The following is a 20924-nucleotide window of genomic DNA, read 5'->3' as shown; positions in this document are numbered from 1 at the left end:
TCTTAAGAGGTTTTGCAGGGGCAAGTTGGTTAACTTTCCAAGAAATTGCTTGGCAAGTGTGCTTACTGCTTCTTTTTGAACATGGCATAATAATCCATAACTAAAGCTATGTTATTATATGTAATATATGATAAAGAGTACATGTACAAAGGCTGAAAATTCTTAGCAGAGCCTTGTGTATGTAGTTGTATTTATCTGGAAGATGACAGGAAAGATAGCTTGGCTGAGAAGGAAATTTGGTATAAGATGCTGAAATGGAAAGTTGCCCTGATCATATGAAGCAACTGATAAAAGATTTAGGCAAAAAGAATGGTATCTTGAGGAGCTAAAAAGAATACTATGGATCGGGGTCATGTTTTAATATTCTCGTTTGGCAACCTTAAGTGTTTTTTTTTTTTTTTTTAAACCTGTGTTGCCTATATTCGTGCAAAATCAGTTTAAACAATTGTCCAGTGTAGTTACAAGGAAAGAACTCTGATAGCTTTTGAGTTTTTAATCATACACATTTTAATTACAGTTTGTGGTTACATGAGTTCTGAGGTAAATGATACGTTTATATACAATTATGCACTGAAACAGCAAAAAGACAGTTGAAACAAGGGTGTTTTGAACTGTCAATGAAATTTTTTAAATAAAACAAGAAAAAGATACAGTAGCATTTAAAATGAGGCCAAACGTATTTGTGGCAGTTCATACATTGTTAGTAAGCACATATCTGTCCCAGAAGAAAGTGCCCTTTTAGCTTTAAACACACTTAATCGGATGAAATAGCATATGCAAAAGTTTCTTATGTTTTCCTAGAAGAGAAACCTCTGTATTATTAACTTTAAGGGAGACAGATAGGATGAATGTTCATTCAATCAAACATTAAGACTCTTTTCTTCTATTAAAATGCAGAACCCTTAATCAAGCACTTCCGTTCTCGGCACAGTAGGTCGGGTAGTTTAGAAATTAGGAAAAAAAAGTGACATTGCATACAAAGAACTGCATCTTTAGTTTCCAGGACCCTGGCTGCTTGGGCAGAATAAACTTTTAAAATTATTTTTTAGTGTTAATCTCAGTGTTCAGCTGCCTTATTTACTGTGTTTCAGATGACCTGTGGTAACTGCCATGAGCATGTGCTGTCTGTAGTAAATTCAAGGTCATTTTGACTAAATTAGATGTGTAGTTAAAAAGTATTCTCTCTCTTGATTTTCATGAAAGAAGAGCTATTGCAAAGGCAAGCTTGGCTGACACATGTTAACTCAGGGGTCTTGACTCCCAAAACATCAGTTGATGTGAACATGAAATAAATGTAAAAAAAAGTAAAAGTAATTCTTCCAAAAATGGTGAGTTGAAAATGAACAAAACCCACGTCCCTCTGCTTGAAGATGGTTGGTGGCTGTGCAACTGACTTTGTCACCAAATGGGCAAATTCTACATTGGCAGATTTTAATGGGAGAGGAGGTGGGAATGTAGGAGAGTTCACAGCAACTTAATCTTATTCCTGCTCTTTTTGTGAACTTAAAGCTATTTTTCAGAGAGGTATCTGTTTTATGAGTATGAATTTTTTTTAATGCTTGTGTTAATAATACTTGTAGTCTTATCTCGAAACTGGCTCCCTGTTAACTTCAAGAATAGTTGGCATTTCATTGAAAGTTTATTTGAGAAGTCTGAAAATAAAGCAACAAATAAGCTGAGGGATAGATGTCTGTTTAGCTGTAAGAAATAGCTCTTAAAAACTGAAGACTGTTGTTTGTTTTTGAGTGAAATTGTTATCATTTATCAAGAAGAAGAAAGTAGCTTTTGCTTGCAATTAATTGCACTTTAAAGCTTTCTGTGAACTTAATCTGTTTCTTTCTCAAAACTCAGTTTTGACTGTCCTGCTTCTGAGTTCAAGTACTTCTAAAAACTGTGACTTTTCGGACCTGTAATCATTAAATTTTCTCTGCATAGAAGTGCTTAAAAATTAAGCTCTTTTTTTAGTTATTGGTTGGTCTTGTTGTCGATAAACTAGTGATAGTCTGTTCTAAGTGTTTTTATATTTACCGAGGTTCTTAATAGACTTTTTTTGAAGTTATGGTTGAAAAATTACGCAAATAAATTAGTTGATACAGTTTTAAAATATTTTATCTTTGCAGTTTCTTAAAACTGCACAAATTCAGGATTTTTAGTTCAATGCACAGTATTTTTACAGTTTTTTGGGGGATCGCAGCAATAGTGCATACATATTGTGAAGCCATCCTTACCAGATCCTTGTATTCGATGCTTCAGTTGCAATAAAAATTTCTAATACTAAAATGAAGAAACTTGAAATGAGGTGTTAAAAGAAATTTCTGCGTTCCTATGAAAAAATTGATGTTTGTAATGGAAGTGTTATAAGAAATGCAAAAGAATACGTAAAAAAGTTGGTTTTATTTTCAAAAAACAAAGAATGGTCATTATGAAGGAATATACTAGAAAAAATTGAGTACACCTGAAAACTGGATTGTATGCATGTCCTTATTGAAGCAATTTTGGAAGTAGAAGATGCATCTTTTCAGTATATTAGTATACTTGTATATTATTATTTTTATTATTTTTTTTTTTTCCAGGCACTGGCCATCCCTTTCAGCCTTTTTATTGGAGTTGCTTTGAGGCAATACTGTAGTTAGTCCAAGGCTGTCAAGGCACAAACTGAAGTAATATGGCATACTTAAAGTCTTTCTGTTCTTCTGAACCAGATTTTTTTTCCCTTCTAAATGCAGATTAATAAAGCCTGCACTACGAGAGGAACAAGGAAAGGATTTTAGTGAAGGCACTTCCTGATCCTGAAAAAGTCAGGGGGCTTCAAGCCCATCTTGGACTTCAGAGCACCTCACAACTTTGTGGTAAAAGAAAAATTTAAAATAGTGCCTTTGGATTTAATCCTTTTATCCTTAATTGGAGAGTAATTATGTGCTCCAGAATAGGATATATGTGCCACTAGAAATCCATCCAAGTCATAGGAAGTATGTGTATCTGGAATATGTAGTAGGTACATAACTTTTTTTTAAAAAGTCTTGTCTTAGGTTGATGTTGGTTTTCTGTGTTCTCAAAATTTATAGTTCTTACTGTGGTGTTGTCTGTGTTTTGTGAATGCTGTTTTCTTGAGGGTTGTACATGGTTTGTTTTTGAGGAAGCCACACAAAGATCCTGTTTCCTGTGAGAGTGGAGGGATGAATTACATGTGTATAGCCTACCTGATTTTCTGCCTTTTCCTTTTGCATGAGCTGTGGATAAAATAAAAATATAACTGAGTGGTTGGAGGAGAGAACTGATAGGCATGTATGAGTTCCCTTACCTTTATTAACAGATGTAAAGAGTTTTGACTTTAGGTCAGTCACTAGGAAGGGCATTGCTGGAGTGATACAGAATTCTAAAATGTCAAGTGAGGATAATGGAGTATTTTCTTAATCATGCAATCATTGTTTTTAATTACTTGTATGTTAATCAGAATTGTCAGTCATTACTGCTTTTAGAAAGAATGAATAATTTTACGATTGCAGGTCTATTTCTAAACTAAGCATTTAGCTTCCTCTTTAAGTACTGTTGCGACTGTAGCATAATTTCATCTTGTGTTGGTTGAATCCCCACTGAGTTCTTATGATACTACTAGTTTATTGTTTCTCTTTTTTATTTCTTGATGCCACAAATTAGATTTTTATAATGAAGAAACTGATTTGTGTATAACAGGTTCTGTTTCCACCTCTATTTTTATACTTCATGAAAGTGACACAAATAACTATTTTCTGCTTGTAGTTTCAACTTGAGATTAGCTTTCTACTAATTCTTGTGCAAGACATTTTTCATAAACTGGAAAAGCTGTCTTTTTAGGAAGAGGTTAAAAAAAAAAGTTAATCTGTGTTCATATTTGGTTATGTCCTTGAAAAGCTAATATTATGCTATATAAGAAACAATTTAATTAGCTTGTAGGAGTTGTTGCCAAGATGTAAATTCCTTTTTTCTTACATCTGTGACAGTATTGATAGCTAATCTTAGTTCTGTTTCTTAAATTTACAAGAAACTCAGCCGCATGTAATGGAGAGGACTGTATTTGCATCATTTAGCTTACCAGTTAAGTAAGCTAAATAGTCTCCCTAGAGTTCATACAGCCAAAGCCCATTGAGAAGGTATCGGAATTTCCTTTTGGGAAAAACTTGCTTTTTGTCTGACTGTATAGAGGAAGACTGTTTGCTTAACTTGAATTTTTATCAAACCACCCATATGCCCACTCCCCCAAATTATGTTTACATCTGACAGTATATCTAAAAGTGTAGCTCTTTGAATGTAAGGTATTCCTCACAAAGGACTTTCCCATTTAATTAAATGTCTAGGATTGAATAGTTGTGAATGCTAGTAGTTTCAGCACCTACTGGTGTCTCAAAGGGGATGTATATTAAATCTCTAGCAATTATTGCAACTAAATATTATAATTAGGTATGTAGATCCAGTTGAAAGCACACTTTCAATATAGTTTGTCATTTGGTGTTTTGAGCTTAGCTTGATACAGCATTTTGTGAAACTTCGTTTTCATAATGTGCCTGTTAAAAATTATTTAAATTCTTTTTTAAAAAGTCAATCACATAAATAAAATTAAATTAGACTAATTGTCTTGTTGCATTGTTTAAAATGTTGAACGTCTCAATATAGGTCTTATCAAATATGGGAGGACAACATAGCTTTTTTTAGCTAACATAATCCTGACATAACAAGGCATTATCAAACTTAATAGATCTTGATATTGTTTTGTTCCTTCTCTAGCCCAACACAGACATCTGTTAGACATTATGGTATGGCTTGTTGCATTTAACTAACAATCGAGAATTAGTTTCTTAGCATATAAACACATGATACTGAACACAAAAATGTAAATTCATGTGTTCTTTTGGTGAATTATTTAACATAAGGTTGCTTCAGCTGTTTATCAAGTATTCAATACGGTCTTCCTCAAAATCTCTGAAGCATTATCCAGATGCTGTTGCCCCAAATGTGTATTTCAGGAGTTTCACTACTCCTTCTCCTCCTCCCCCCACTCCCCCCCCCCCCAAAAGACCACCCCATCACTAACCCCAACAGAAATATTAAAGGAGATCCATTCCCTTTTCATTAAAAAAGGAAAGCAAAAGGAAAGACTTTTACTTTACAGCATATTTTGTAATTCCACAGTTTTATTCAATTTCAGGTCAGTATGTTGTAAAGTAATTTTTCCAATGTTAACTTGACTCGGGTAACTGATAGATTTGCTTGTTAACTAGCAGTTACTTAAATGTTCATTGCTGAATGTTGGATGGTGTCTGTTATTCAACTTGTATCCTTTGGTGTCCATCTGAGGAGGGTACAGGGTTGTTTTTGTACAAAGTGAAGCCAAAAACAAGCGAGAAATTTTTTTGACCAGATCATAAAATCACGAATTGTTTGATTGCTTTCTATTGTAGCAATCATTTGCTAATGGAATAGAATACAAATAGAATATATAGAATAAATAGAATCTAAAATTTGAAGTCATACTGGGAACAGTCTACAGTATAGGATTAGAATTAAAAACTATTTTAATAAACTGGAGCTAATATTTCCCTGTCAAAAACAAAGAAATGCAACAAGCAAATTGAAGCATTACAATCCCATGGAAAAATAATATGGGGACTAACCAACCGGACACTAGCGAATCAGGAAAAGACTAAGCATTACAGAGGATCACAAATTCAGAGAGTCACCTTTAAATGTTCTAAGTAAAAAGGAAGGTGGTATACTCTGCTTTATTTGAAGCGATAAAGGCCTCAGCAAAAATATGGGATCTAGTTTTGGAAAACAAACTTCAAGAAGGATGAAGAAATGGAAAGGCTTAAGAGGAAACCAGCCAAAGAAGACAGGTTGAAAGATTAGCATGTGTTTAGTTTGAGAAGACTGGTGATAGGGAACATAAGTCTTCAAATACATACAATTTTGTTATGAAGAGAATTCGTTGTTTTAATTTGCAGTGGAAAAAAGGGAGAAGTAATAGAAAGAAATATTTTTGACATTAAATATCAAAAATTGTACGCTGGCAAAAATGGGTGCTTGAGCTGCAATTTTGGCAGTTTTCAAGAACAGTGAATGCAGCACTTCTCAAAGGTGGTCCTACTGACTTCTAATTCTGGTTATGGGTTTGAACTAGAGCAACCTTCCTGTCCATTGTTTTTATGTTAGCTGATGTCTAGATTTGGTTTTTGTCTCTTCAAGATGGTCTTGAGGGTCATAGTAAATCAGTATATTCTGGTGTAGCCATAACGGCCTGAGGTTATAGGCCAGTCTGTTTTGTACATGGTGTATTCTATTAGACCAACTGGCAAACTGAAAAAAGTGGACTGTTTTGAGGCATGTGAGATCTTCCAATGATCCGAAAACTTACCTGATTTCTTTGTTTAATGACTAGCTGCCCTAATAAAAGAACAGCTTTACCTGCAAGTTCTATCTTTAATGCATCAGAAAAATGATTTCTTTCAGTTTTTCATACAGAAAAAAAGGAATTTTTTGTTTAGGATAAATAGTTTTTTTTCCCTCTGACAAATTTTATTTTGGCATTTTGCAGATATTTCCTCTATTAAAGGGTGAGTGTTTCTGTATCTTTTTACATGAAAAGACTGCTTGAGTGCTAGATGTTGTAACTTTTTAATGTGTTAAATGTTTGCAGAGTGATACATTAAAAAAACTTTTAGTATGGGTAGGTTTCTGATCATGTGTGAAGAGTTTAGTAGAGCAAGAATTCTGCTGAGATTAATACTAGCATATCAGTTCTCTATAGGAATGTACAAGTCAGGATGTTTCCTAAAATTGGAAAATTTGGGGCCTGATATGTATATGTATCATATATAGTGTATGTATGTGTATTTATACATATATATTTATGTGCATACATATCCTGAGTCTTAAAAGTCAGATTTCTCCAAATTGGCTGATATGATTTGACACGGAATTTTTTTTTCCTTGAGGGTGCTCTGATACTGGGATGTTCTGTCTATGGATTTTACTTGTTTTGTTTCCTTTCTGAATATGAATTAGGAAGAAAATTATTTTTAAATCTGTAATGAAACGTTATTGGACCCAAGCATAGGTCTGCACAAATACATTTAATAATACCTCAGTGTCTTATGAAGTTTTTAACTCAAAATTTATCGATAAATTAATTTCCATGTTTTTTCTTTCCTTATTTTTCTCATAGAATCTAGCACTATTAAATGACGGTTGTGAGCCAAATGGCATTTAAGATAAAACAGAAGCTTAGACTTCACAGTATTTTGAATAATATTCTATTCTATATGTATTAGAAGAAAAGTGCAATTTGGATGGAATCAGGAGGGCTTTTTGCATTTCAAAAGTAATTATTCACATGGAGGAAGGAAGAATGAGGATTGCTTTAAATAATACCCTCAAAGTCAAATTTTCTTTGAAACAAAGCATGAATCAGGTTTGAATAACTTAAGAAACAGGATTGGATGCATGATTTTCATGCATGAGACTTTGATTTCCTCCAAAGCTTTTCTCCTTTTCCTAACTTTTTTGTCAAATAAGTTTTGGGTAGGACTGAAAGATGTCTTGAAATTTTGAGAAACATTTAATTTTTTGTTAAAGCTCATGTTAGTAATTGATAACAAGAGTCGTAAAAAACCCACTGATCTTCTCTCATGAAAAGCATCATGATCATGAGCCTTCACAGTTTGCTGTTGATTAATTTCATTCCTAAAGGAATATTGAGAGTAGACTTCTTGGATTAAGGTATTATAAAATGTCTAATTTTTAAATAACCAAAGGAGCAACATGACTGGATGATTCCAGATGATAATCCAACCCCCCCCCCCTTTTTTTTTTAGTGCCATTTATTTTCAAAACAATTACTCATAGACTCTTTCCAGCTTTAGTAATACATAGTGGTAATGCATGCAAACTGGGCCAGGTGTGGAGAAAAAGGGCTGAGGAAATCACTTCAGTTATGCTTTTGACTAAGAAGGTTGTAACTCTCACATGAGGGACCATGAGAGCTTTGAATAGAACCTCACTATTAAAATAGTGGTGCCCAGAGACAGGGTGAGAGGCAGTGGGCACAAAATGAAACACAAGAAGTTCTGTCTGAACATAAGAAAAACTTCTTTTACTGTGAGGGTACAGGCATGGGTTGCCCAGAGAGGCTGTGGAGTCTCCATCTTTGGAGATACTCAGAACCGGACTGGACATAGTCCTGGGCAACCTGCTCTGTTGACCCTGCTTGAAAAGAGGAATTGGACCGGATGATCTCCAGAGGTCCCTCCCAACCTCAACCATTCTGTAATTCTGTGAACTAGGTAACTCTATCTAACGTAACTGTTGACTTTTGTTTTGGCTAAATGTTCAGTAGAGAAAGAAATTTTTCCTTCTTAAGAAGAAAAAACTGTTGGGCTTAGTTTTTGTTCAAAGTTTTACTAGTATTTTAAAACAAGAAGAAAACTTTTTTAAAAAAGGGAATGATTTTTGTGGTCCAGTTGTTTTTGATTTTATTCTATACTAAAAATTGAGTAAAATTAGCATCTATTACATGCTTTCATGGGCTTCTGTGCAAGGTTCCTGGAAATCTCTTCTTCAGGGGAAATAGTATATGTTTGCAATGTATAAACAAACACCTGTTTTAAGTAGATGGTCTTTGTTCTGTTTGTTCCCTTCATGACCATCCCCAAAGATGTGGAACATTCTAGGCCTGAGTAATGTCAATTTATGTATTTGATTTTTATTTGATTTTATTTTTTTTAAGAATTCTAGCTATCAGGTGTAACTTCTTAAGCTTTCAACATATTACACAAATCACGTAGTTCAGTTAGCTTTTTATGGTGTTTTGGCAGCTAATGGCGCAATAAGCAGTTTAAATGCTAATTCCTCATTTCTTTCCCCTTGTGCACATCAGTGTTTACTAACTAGATAATATTACTATCTAGTCACTCTTATATCTTTTAAAGTAATTTTTTTCTTGTGTGTTTTCAAATAAGGTCCAGTTTTGATTCTCCCTGGTCCTGTTTTCAATATCTAGAGAGTTTTTATTGCTTTATCATTCCATTGAGATAAGTTTTGTTTAGGCACCTTCAATTTTGTTTAGAATTCTGAAATCTTATGCCTCAAATGCCTTTTTATTCCCAAGACCTCTGAATACCTTGCCTGCTGTAGTCCAGTTTCCACCCACCAGTTTTTCTGGTGAGTTTTCTGAGTTTTAACATATATAGAGATGCTTCATTTCCCTTTCTTTAGGGCTTCGAGCATTTTAATGTGTGTTTGCAATCTTCCCTCACTTTCACTTTCTTCTCCTTTCTGACATTTAAGTAAAGCTTACTTGCTTCTGTTTGTTCTCTTTTATTCTTCAGTACAAGACTGATATAGTATATCGTTTGGCTTCTTGGCTTGTAACTTTTCTCAGTTTTGGATGTACTTCTAGTAGTTCTGCTTATTTCTCTCTTCATAAAGCTGTTTTGTAGCTTAGCCTCTATACCAGAAGAGAGAAAGAAACTAGCCAGCTTCAAGCAAAGGTGCTACTTTGTGCAACTTTGCATTGAAATTGAGCATATGTGCTTGGAGAAATCATTCTCATGAGTTATCATGGGAAATACTCTAACTTATTTGCGAAGGTTTACCAGAGAGAATCCAGTCAGAATGATCAGAATCTGAGCTAGAGTGCCTCAAGGAATGGGTCCTTACAGCAAACTTGAATAATGGTCCCCCACTGAGCAGTGGAAGTTGGTGTCCTAAGCTGTTTTGTGTTCATGTGTGTTGCAGAGGTGGTATTCTGGATAATCCTTTGTCACTGATAATCCTTTGACATTTATTTGTAGTGAGTTCTGATTTCTCACATCACTTGACAGCATCCCTTATAAAGTCAGCATTGAATGAATTTTAAAAGAATAAGGTACTTTAGTGGCAGGTGCTATTGGTGAATTTATGTGTGTATATATATATGTATGTACATATGCACATCAGGGAAACAAAAGAACAATAGTCTGCAGTACTGTAACTCTTCATGATTTTAGAAACAATTTGCAATAGTGTTCTGGAATTCTGAGATCAAAGCTGTTGGAGGTCTGGATCGACTCTTTGTTCACTTTTTGCTTGTGAATATAGCTAAACTCTTGTATGTTTTCTTGATAAATTATCAAAGTTATTTGAAATAAGCGCAAGAGGTGGTAACTTTTTTTTTTTTAGCTCTGCTGAAAAAGGTTAGACAAGTTAAATTTTTACTACATGATGAACTAGTCAAGATACTCCATCTTTGACACTTGAATGTACATGCTTAGTAGATGAGTTTATTAATGCCATATGCTAGGTTATTTAAGGAAGATTGTCAAGTTTATATGAATTAAAAATACTTATTCTGGGTTTCAGAGATCCAAATAAGTATGGGGTCAAAAAAATCAAGGTGTATCTTTCTAAAAGTATCTGAAAGGCAGATGGCAAGATTTGCTCTTCTGAAATTGCAGCTATTAGTGCGTCCAAGTTACAACCCATTTAGCACTGAGAGCTGAGTTCTGCACTTGTTTCTCATTTATTTCTGTTGAATAAATGAAATGATGGCTTAGGCTCAGCCAAACTTGTGTTTCTAAAGTAAAATATTTTGAGTAAAATTTTTCTTTGGAATCTTACTGGTGGGCTTCAACATTTTTCTCTTCACACCCCTTCCCCTGAGTTTTGATAGTTTTCTTTTTGCTGTTGCCAGAGACCAGTGATCTAAATAGTGAAAGGAAAATAACTACTTGCTGCTCCTGAAAGAGGGAGTATTATTCTTATTTTTGCCTTATATTCTGGAATAAAAAACCTTTAAATATTGTCAAATTGCTTCTCTGTATAATGTAACCACAGTATGTTAAGCAGCTGTACTCCACATTTGTGGTTGACATTCTTTGTAATGTTATAGCTTAAATGAAGTGTAGTCTTTTTGTTTCATAATGAATTTAAAGGTTTTTTGTTTTTTTTAGTTATAATGGGGTGTTATTTAAGGATAGGAGTTCAGTGGTACTTCAGAAGTAACATGATTTAATTGCATTGGTGAGTGCTTTTGTGTATACGTAACAATTGCATCTTACTGAGTATAGTACTTCAGTTCTACTGAAGTAAAATTTGGAAACAAAATATTTTCATCCTGCAGAGCATTGGTGACAACTTCTTGACACAGGTGGTGGAGGAGCCAACAAGGAGAGGTGTGCTGCTGGACCTCGTACTAACAAACAAAGAAGGACTGGTGGAAGATGTGAAGGTTGGGGGCAGCCTTGGCTGCAGTGACCACAAGATGGTGGAGTTCAGGATCCTGCGGGGAGGCAGCAGGGCACTAAGTAGGATCGCAACCCTGGACTTCAGGAGAGCAAACTTTGGCCTCTTCAGGGACCTACTTGGAGGAATCCCATGGGTTAGGGCCCTAGAAGGAAGGGGCGTTCAAGAGAGCTGGTTAATATTCAAACACCACTTCCTCCAGGCTCAAGAGTGGTGCATCCCTATGAGTAGGAAGTCAAGCAAAGGAGGTAGCAGACCTGCATGGATGAGCAAGGAGCTCCTGGCAAAACTCAACCAGAAGAAGGAAGTATACAGAAAGTGGAAAGGGGGACAGGCCACTTGGGAGGAATATAGGAACGTTGTCAGAGTATGCAGGGATGCGACGAGGAAGGCTAAGGCCCGTTTGGAATTAAATCTGGCTAGAGACGTCAAGGACAGCAAGAAGGACTTCTTCAAATACATCAGCAGCAAGAGGAAGACTAGGGAAAATGTGGGCCCTTTGCTGAATGGGGTGGGTGCCCTGGTGACGAAGGATGCAGAGAAGGCAGAGTTACTGAATGCCTTCTTTGCTTCAGTCCTTACTGCTCAGGCCAGCCCTCAGGAACCCCAGACCCTGGAGGCAAGAGAGAAAGTCTGGAGGAAGGCAGACTTTCCCTTGGTGGAGGAGGAGTGGGTTAGAGATCATTTAAGCAAACTTGACACCCACAAATCCATGGACCCTGATGGGATGCACCCACGAGTGCTGAGGGAGCTGGCAGACGTCATTGCTGGGCCACTCTCCATCATCTTTGAAAGGTCATGGGGAACAGGAGAGGTGCCTGAAGACTGGAAGAAAGCCAGCGTCACCCCAGTCTTCAGAAAGGGCAAGAAGGAGGACCCAGGGAACTACAGGCCAGTCAGCCTCACCTGCATCCCTGGAAAGGTGATGGAGCAGCTCATCCTGGAGGCCATCTCCAAGCATGTGGAGGAAAAGAAGGTGCTCAGGAGTAGTCAGCATGGCTTCAGCAAGGGGAAATCCTGCCTAACCAATCTGATAGCCTTCTCTGATGGAATGACTGGCTGGGTAGATGAGGGGAGAGCAGTGGATGTTGTCTACCTAGACTTCAGCAAGGCTTTTGACACTGTCTCCCATAACATCCTCATAGACAAGCTCAGGAAGTGTGAGCTGGATGAGTGGACAGTGAGGTGGATTGAGAACTGGCTGAATGGCAGAGCTCAGAGAGTTGTGATCGGCGGTGCAGAGTCTAGTTGGAGGCCTGTAGCTAGCGGTGTCCCCCAGGGGTCAGTCCTGGGTCCAGTCTTGTTCAACTTCTTCATCAATGACCTGGATGAAGGGACAGAGCGCACCCTCAGCAAGTTTGCTGACGATACAAAACTGGGAGGAGTGGCGGATACGGCAGAGGGCTGTGCTGCCATTCAGAGAGACCTGGACAGGCTGGAGAGGTGGGCGGAGAGGAACCTCATGAAGTTCAACAAAGGCAAGTGCAGGGTCCTACACCTGGGGAGGAATAACCCCCGGCACCAGTACAGGTTGGGGTCTGACCTGCTGGAAAGCAGCTCTGCGGAGAAGGACTTGGGAGTGCTGGTAGACACCAAGTTAAGTATGAGGCAGCAATGTGCCCTTGTGGCCAAGAAGGCCAATGATATCCTGGGCTGCATCAGGAAGGGTGTTGCCAGCAGGTCGAGGGAGGTGATTCTCCCCCCCTGCTCATCCCTGGTGAGGCCCCATCTGGAGTACTGCGTCCAGTTCTGGGCTCCCCAGTACAAGAGGGATGTGGCACTACTGGAGCAAGTCCAGCGAAGGGCTACAAAGATGATTAAGGGACTGGAGCATCTCTCTTATGAGGAAAGACTGAGAGAGCTGGGCCTGTTTAGCCTGGAGAAGAGAAGGCTGAGAGGAGATCTTATCAATGTGTACAAGTATCTGAAGGGAGGGTGTCAAGAGGATGGGACCAGACTCTTTTCAGTGGTGCCCAGCGAGAGGATGCGAGGCAACGGGCGCAAACTGAAACACAGGCAGTTCCATCTGAACATGAGGAAAAGCTTTTTCACTGTGAGGGTGACAGAGCACTGGCACAGGTTGCCCCGAGAGGTTGTGGAGTCTCCTTCTCTGGAGATATTCAAAACCCACCTGGATGCAGTCCTGTGCAATGTGCTCTAGGTGACCCTGCTTGAGCAGGGGGGTTGGACTAGATGATCTCCAGAGGTCCCTTCCAACCTCAGCGGTTCTGTGGTTCTGTGATTCTGTGATTCATCTAGACGAAGTTCTAAAGTCTCTACTGTCAGAAAACTGGCCTGTCATAACTACCTTCATCTGACTGCCATATTACTATAAACATGCATAATACGCTTATAATACAAGAAGGTATAAAGCATATGTACCTTGACACAACTAAAGCTTTGCTTTAGCCTAATATCAAAGAAAAATAGTCTGGTGATGTATATTGATAATATGCCAGTTTTTAAAGTCTGGGATTTTTGTTATGGGTAGATTTGTCACACCACTAATTAAAGTTGTGAAGCATTTTATATCAATGAGAAGATGAACAAAGTTCCTGGAAATATGTTCATGTGAATATATTCTTTGTTTGGCAGATAATTTAATTTTAATGAAGGCATACATCACTACTAGAAATGAACTGTATCCATAGGCCTTGTATTTCGCACAGAGGCATAAGAATTGAGGATTTCTACTGCATAGAACGACTAAACAAAACATATTTTTGTAATGTTATATTCATGAATGAGAATGATGATTTAATCTGACCTTTTGTGTTTGATCATCTCATAGGACAATATTGTATCTGATACAGTCCTCTCCTTTTTCAAGGTATATGAGTAGTTCTTAAAAATATTTCATTACTGTTATTTTTCAGTCTTGCTACTTCCTAAAGGTTTGGACTAAGAGCAGTATTGTTTTAGTTTGGTTTCAATTCCACAACAATTATAAAAATGTTAAAACTTAATTTAACATTTTATCCAAAGAAGAAGAAGAAAAAGCTCACAGTACAACAGAAATGTAAGTATGACTTACACAAGTCTGGGGAGGCTCTCACAAACTCTTGCGAAATATGTTAAAGACTTTGAAAGCTAATCTAGAATACTGTTAACTAATAATATTATCTAGTAGTCTAGAAGCCCTCAGTGTGAAACTGGCTAAAAAGAGAGCCTCCCAAAGTGCTTTTGGTTGTGCTAGTAAATAACTGACAACAGCTGGATGTACACAGATATACAAGGAAAATAGTTGTTATGTATAACAGTCATAATAGTTCAGCCCAGGATGTTTTAAAGAAGGGATTTAAAGGAGGAAAATAATTTTTATGGAAAGCTCATTCAAGCTGTGACAGGTAGTCTGAAGATTTTTATTAGAAAAATCTAATAGAGCCTCTGATCTTAGTTTATTCAACTATTGAGAAGTTGGAGTTGACCTTTCCTATTGATTGTGAGATAATAGGGTGGCTGCGAAGGACTATGAGGTTGAAGATAAGCAACTCAAGTTTGATGCAGAAGAAAAGAGTGAGCCAGTGCAAGTATAATGAGAAAATGGTGGCCTGGTCAGTGTTGGTAAGGATTCTGGGTATCAGTAGAGCAAAACTACATTTGCTAAAGCTAGAGGAATGTTGTACAGAAAAAAGTGCAGGATGAAAGAAGAGTAGCTGAGATTTTTTCAGCTGAATGGAGAGAAAGGAAAGATGTTATCCTTGGTGTGTTTGTATTGCATTCATAGCTGAGTGGTGCATGAAGTTATCAGTCTGACCTTGCACTGAAATTGTGTTGAAGTTGTATCTCTCAGAAAAAGAAATTTAATTTGTTCTTCCTTATTAGCTATGAGCATTTTGCTCCTGCCTCTCAGCCCTGAAACTTTCATTATGTCCAAAGCAGAATCTCAGCACTTCTTTCTCTACTGCCAACCAGACTTCATCTTAAAGGTAGATCACAGGTGCCAGGAGAGCTCATTCTCCTCTGGTGCTTGCTTAGAGAAAGGCCTCTTGCGTGCATTGAGAGCTAGTGGAAGAAAAGAGAAAATAAAAGGTCAAAGTGTTTAACTACATAGGTGATTTGTTAGCTGGGCCATAACGTTATACCCCAGTGCCAGGCTAACTAATGATGAATCTGGAAGACTTAGAGTCAGGATGTGAGATTCTGGAAGAGGTTCAAGTTAGAGGTGACATTCAAGATGAAGACCTGAGTGACAGAAAGAGATTTCTAGTTTGGATAGAAAGAGACAGTTCTAGATAAGTAGTGTGATCTATGAAGGTGGTAATTGAATTTGAAGGTTAAAATGTGGAAGGAAGAGAAAGAAAACCACTAACAAAAGCCCGAGGCGTCTTCATAGAAAACAGGGCAGAGAATGAGGAGAATCTACTAGAAGAAATGCTGAAGGAGTGATTTGATAAGTAATAGGTGGATGTTACGGGAACTGATGAAAGACAGGATTTTGTGAAGAGATAAATTGTGTCCTACAATGGGAAGGGTCAAGGAAGTTGAAGGTAGATTATTGGTTCTGCTGTGAATTTAAGAAGTCATTAGAAATTTTGGCAAGAGCATTTTTCATTGTGAAAGGAGCGTAAGTATGTATTTATTTTAAAGGATGAAATGACAAAGTTCAGGAAGCAGTTGTACATAGTGCATTCTTTGACCTTGGAAATGAAAAGGAGAAAGGAAATAGAATAGTAGTCCTAGAGATGCATGAGGCACGAATGTTTTGATACCATTTTCTTTTTCTATACCTAACAGTAAACAAAGTTCTAAGACATATATAGGCTAATAAAGCTGCTTTTTTCAGTTTCAAGACCAATTCCTTTGGCTAATGACCTAATTGTGCCAAAATGGAAGAATAAGCATAAGATGATATAAAAATTAGCTATTCCATATGCATCCAATTAAATAGATTTCAGTGTATATGTGACAGATGCCATAGGGAATTTTGATAAAATTTTGTACTTAAATAATTTTGGACTTTCCCTTATAGCAGAGAGAAACTAGTTCCTTCAAAGAATGTACATCAAATATATGTACGTACACAAAGTTTTGTTCATTACTTCATTGTTTCTAAATTATGTTTTAAATGAAGGGAAAACAATTGTGGATAAGGATTTAATAATTTATCCTGAAGAACCCATTTAGATTAATCTGAATATCTGATTTGTGCTTGTAACTATAAATGGCAATTCTTTAGTAGTTAAGATGTGAAATTGATTTATTTTTATTGTATGGTATTTTCAAAATTCCTTTTGTTTGAAGCATTTGAGAAATAACAGCATAAGAAAAGACCTGCCAAGAATTGATGTTAAATATCCATTGTTTCCTGGTTATGTTTTGCCTACTTATTTGTTGTGATATGTACCTGTTGTTTTAGCTTGGTTTTAATGCTTTGTTTGTATAATTTATGTGCAACAATATTAAACCTGAAGAAGCTTGTCTCACAAAGATAATTTGGCAAATATATTCTTGCAGGTACCTTCTGATATATAATCCTGTGGAACAAGAGCGATTTTCAGTGGTTTCAGTCAATGTGAATTCACCCAGAGTTAAATTATTATCTCCTTTGGGAAAACCTGTTACTGTCCAGATTAGTGCTGTTTGGGATGGAGCAACTACAGTATCACATGAAGCATATCAGGTATGCTACTTTAAGTAAAAAGCAATAAAATGTTTTTATTTGAGAGGTACTGTAGCTTCACATTAGAACAAAATGAAACATAAAGTGATTAGTTACTGAATTTCCATAATATGGTGCATTATGGTGAAAGGGTCAATTATAGCTGCATGAGAATAAAATGTTGAATGTCTTTTCTTCCTAAAACTGCAGTTCTAAAACTGCCTTTTCCTTCAAGTGGTTATCTATATGCACAATCACAACACAGTTTATATGTGCTCAAGCACTCTGGCTGGAAGACTTCTTAAGTCTTTAGATATGATGGCTTAAGCAGTTAGGTTCTGAATTTTTGTCTTCCAAATAGGGAGGCTGGGTTGTAATCTCCATTCCTCTGTACTTAAGCTCAACAGATGGCTTTGATTCCACCTCTTATTTCTGATTCTAAACAATGTTTCTGAGAATTTTTGAATTACAGCTCATCATATAAGATTGTCCCCAATTATCATGCATCAGGTTTTTTTTTTTTTTTTTTTTTTTTTTTAATTCTTAGATTTATAAAAATACTGCAAGGATCTCTCTTCTTTCTCTCTGGCCTTATACTCTTAGTCATATTCTTTTTGACTTGTGAGCCAAGTTGAGTTTGTTTCAGGATCATATGCCTGTAAAGGTTATTCAATTAGTGTTTCTCAGCCTTCCTCCAAAAGGGTAATTATTGATAATTAACATTGTGTGAGAATTGCAGAGGCTGTAGAAAAAGGAGAAAGAAAATTACATATCTAACTCCAATTCTAAACAGATTCCCTTGGAAATCTCCCTTCTATATTACTCTTCTGTGCAGATTGTTTTATAGCTCCTAAATAAGCAGAAACTGGAAGTGAGACAATTTCCTTATATATTCATGTTTTAAATTTGTGGATTTTAAGTGGTCTGTAAGGTTCCTCACATGCTACACACACATGTTTAAGGCATAGCAAATGTGTTTACAATCACAAACTGCAGGTAACATTCCTTTTTAAGAAGACTGAAAACTGTTACTGCATTAATATAACAGTGATCATGATTCTAATCAAATTAGTAACAGAAACATTTTTGTTTGTTAATTTTTCTTCACATGCTTCAGCTATTAATTTTGGAATGTCATTTATGATTTTGTATTTGTTTGTTTATGGAAAATGGGAAAAATTCAGCTGTTCTATAATCGTGGAAGCAAAAGGAGTTGCATTGAGCATGAATCTGGTGCAACAAGTTGATTTTTCAATTTTTTAATAAAGGCTGCTTCTTTATCCCCAACAGATCTCTTTCTTGGCACATCTACCACCTTTGGGGCTTGGAGTTTACCAGCTTTTGGAGGTTCAGAGTTCAGAAACAGATTTAGCTGATTATACTATATATATGAGTGGAAGGAATAATATGCAGGTGAAGCCAGACAGGATTTTCAAGATAAAAGAGATGCAGAATTCTGTGGATAATATAATTTTAGAGAACTCCTATATGAAACTGTGGTTCTCTGGAATGTCTGGACTACTGGAGGTATGTTGCCTTATAGCTTGAAACACTTCCATTTTACTTTCTCAGGAACTTTTGTTCTTGTTCATGGAAACCTAAGTGTAGTGAGCCATTTCAAATGTGATTCTCTGTCCTTAGAAAATAAATACAAAAGAAGATAGTAAAAACCGTCAAATGAAGGTGGAGTTTGCATGGTATGGAACTACAAGTAACCGGGATAAGAGTGGCGCTTATCTCTTTTTGCCTGATGGAGATGCCAAGGTACATCTTCTGTTTGCACAGAGATTCTAATCTTGAAATATCTTGAAGCACTCTGCAAATACAGCTTGGAAGAACTAGTTTTCCCCAACACTGAAATACAGCTGTGTGGCTGGAAATAATGATGTCAGTTATTGAAATGATTGGCAGAACTTCATATTTCATAACCCTAGATTTGGATAAAAATACAGTATTAATTTGAAAGTGCAAGTGTATAAAGAATATTAATGATTCACTAAAGAATTTAAGTAAGATGCTACCCTTGCAAGAAATACAACGAGATGGGACCATTTGCTATCATTAAAACAAGTCCACTTTCACTTCATATGGTAAAAATGTCCAGGAGATACGTATACATTTCTATTTCCCTTCATTTTTCTGATTCTTAAGAGCTCTTTATTGTGAATGAAGTGTTTCCAACTTCAGGGTGTAGTACTTCTTAGCTGGAATTACCACATGTTGTTTAATACGGTAGTTAAGATACTGGGTCCCAGCTGATGACTGTATGCCTAAGTACCAAGCAATTGTTTCTGATTTAATTCGCTAGTGTGGTCAGTATTTGTAGCAGAGTAATTATTGGAGGGAAACAGCATACTCAAATTAATTTTCAATTTGGAAATTCAGCAATAACAGAGTTCTTATCTTGCTTTTATTACGAAGAAGAATCTACTCTACCATTTTGGAACCAAAAAGCTGATATTTTGGGAAGGGAATGATGGAATAATAAACAGTTTTAAGAAGTTAGCTGGTACTTAGCGTATTTCTTCTGTCCGTTTTCTCCTGGGAGAACTTAAGTTGCCTATATACGGCAAAGAGAGTTCTTTATGGCTACTCCAGGAAATAAGCAAGTGCAACCATTCTACTTTACATTACTTAGTTACATGTGTAAATCAGTCTAGAAGTGGACAGAAGTGTTTCCTTTCCTTTTAGTAGTCTCTCCTAGAAGCATGCTTTTTGAGATCTGTCAGTTGGCAGTTTTAAACCATGTTTTAAACCGTTTTTTGTATTTAGCCCATAATTAATATTTTTGCAACAGTTATGTTCACCAGGGCTCGCTTATTCATAATTTTTAAATGTCAGGGTTGTATTTGATCTGTAAATATCTGGACAGTATCTCCCTCCTCCTCCCCCTCTCCCCTACCACCTTTCCTCAGCAACATGTTCAAACTTTATTGGTTTTGTTTTAGATACTATTTGGTCTTCTAGTTAGAAAAGCAAAAATCAGTAAATCTAATAGTTTTCATTAGGCTTCTTAATTATTTGTTTTACAAAAATAATCTGGAGAAATCTATATAGAAAAATGCTTTTGGTTTAAAGAAAAAAGTGTATCACATAACTACAGGCATAGTTGAAAGTAAGATGCATATTGAACTTTTAAAAATGAACACAATATGGTGAAATTACAAGTATGTTTTTAGTTAATATTAAGCTTTTAAGGGCAGTATGTTCAGATTTTGTGACTTTATGCAATAAGAATTAAATCACAATACTTCTAAAAATTCTGCCTCATTAATTTACTAAGGCTTGTTTGGCTTGCATTTTAATAGCGTGAATTAGTGTCCCACTGGGAATAGCAATGTAATTCTATAGTAGTTTTAAAACACTTTCAACTAATGATTTCTGTCTTTAGAAGAAAAAAAAAAAAGCCATCTGTTTCTGTTCAGGGTTCTCTGTGTGAGATGGGTTGTCTATGCTTTCCAAGTCCTTACAGGAAATGGCAGTATGATAGAGTGCAGGCAGGGGTCGTCCCCCCCCTTTCCCTCCCACCCCCTTTTTTCCCTTATCCTCCATCACCCCTTGTATCTCTGCCAAACTTGCAAAGAATTATGTTTGTTAGGCCATTTTCCTCTGGTATCAATGAAGTTGCATGTTTTCTTTGCCCTTGTTACCCAGTTATTTTGTCACCTGATAGTCTTTTGGTTCCTCTCTTTTCAGTTCTATAGTACTTGGGAATCGTTATTCTTCATCTAGTATAATCTGTTTTACTATAGTATTTATGTAGCCTTTCTGCTCTTAGGGTCTTGTGCCAGTTTTTGGAAATTTCATGCTGTAACTTGTTAGGTTTGGAGACCATCACTTAAAACCATGTCATTTTAGAAAATTTGATACGTATAATGCAGTTCAGTCATCAGTAGACTGTTATTGATGTCAGGTGTTGTGCGGATGATGATCCATATACTAGAATGTACACAGATCTGAATCTTCCAAGAGATCCTTTGGATTAATTATTTTTAAGGCTGATCTAAAGTTAGCCTGCAGTACTGCAAGAGATGCATTCTAGCTAGGAAGTGGTAAACTGCTGGTACCA

At 36.4% G+C, this 20924-nt stretch overlaps 1 protein-coding gene across 4 annotated transcripts in view; it reads left to right on the top strand.

The window, feature by feature from the left end:
* The window catches only part of MAN2A1 (mannosidase alpha class 2A member 1), a 130374-nt gene that overhangs the window by 71697 nt on the left and 37753 nt on the right, over positions 1 to 20924 (top strand). For 3 of the 4 annotated variants that reach the window (XM_067316710.1, XM_067316712.1, XM_067316713.1), the window contains 3 exons: positions 16711 to 16876; positions 18146 to 18382; positions 18497 to 18619. In XM_067316710.1, coding sequence (XP_067172811.1) covers positions 16711 to 16876; positions 18146 to 18382; positions 18497 to 18619 — 526 coding nt within the window. The remainder of the gene's footprint in view (positions 1 to 16710; positions 16877 to 18145; positions 18383 to 18496; positions 18620 to 20924) is intronic. The other variant, XM_067316711.1, reaches the window with a different exon arrangement.

The sequence above is a fragment of the Apteryx mantelli genome, chromosome Z, assembly GCF_036417845.1.
Source record: "Apteryx mantelli isolate bAptMan1 chromosome Z, bAptMan1.hap1, whole genome shotgun sequence".
Taxonomy (NCBI): Eukaryota; Metazoa; Chordata; class Aves; order Apterygiformes; family Apterygidae; genus Apteryx; species Apteryx mantelli.
Note: the sequence above shows the minus strand (reverse complement) of the source record. Positions and strands in the feature narration are given on the sequence as shown.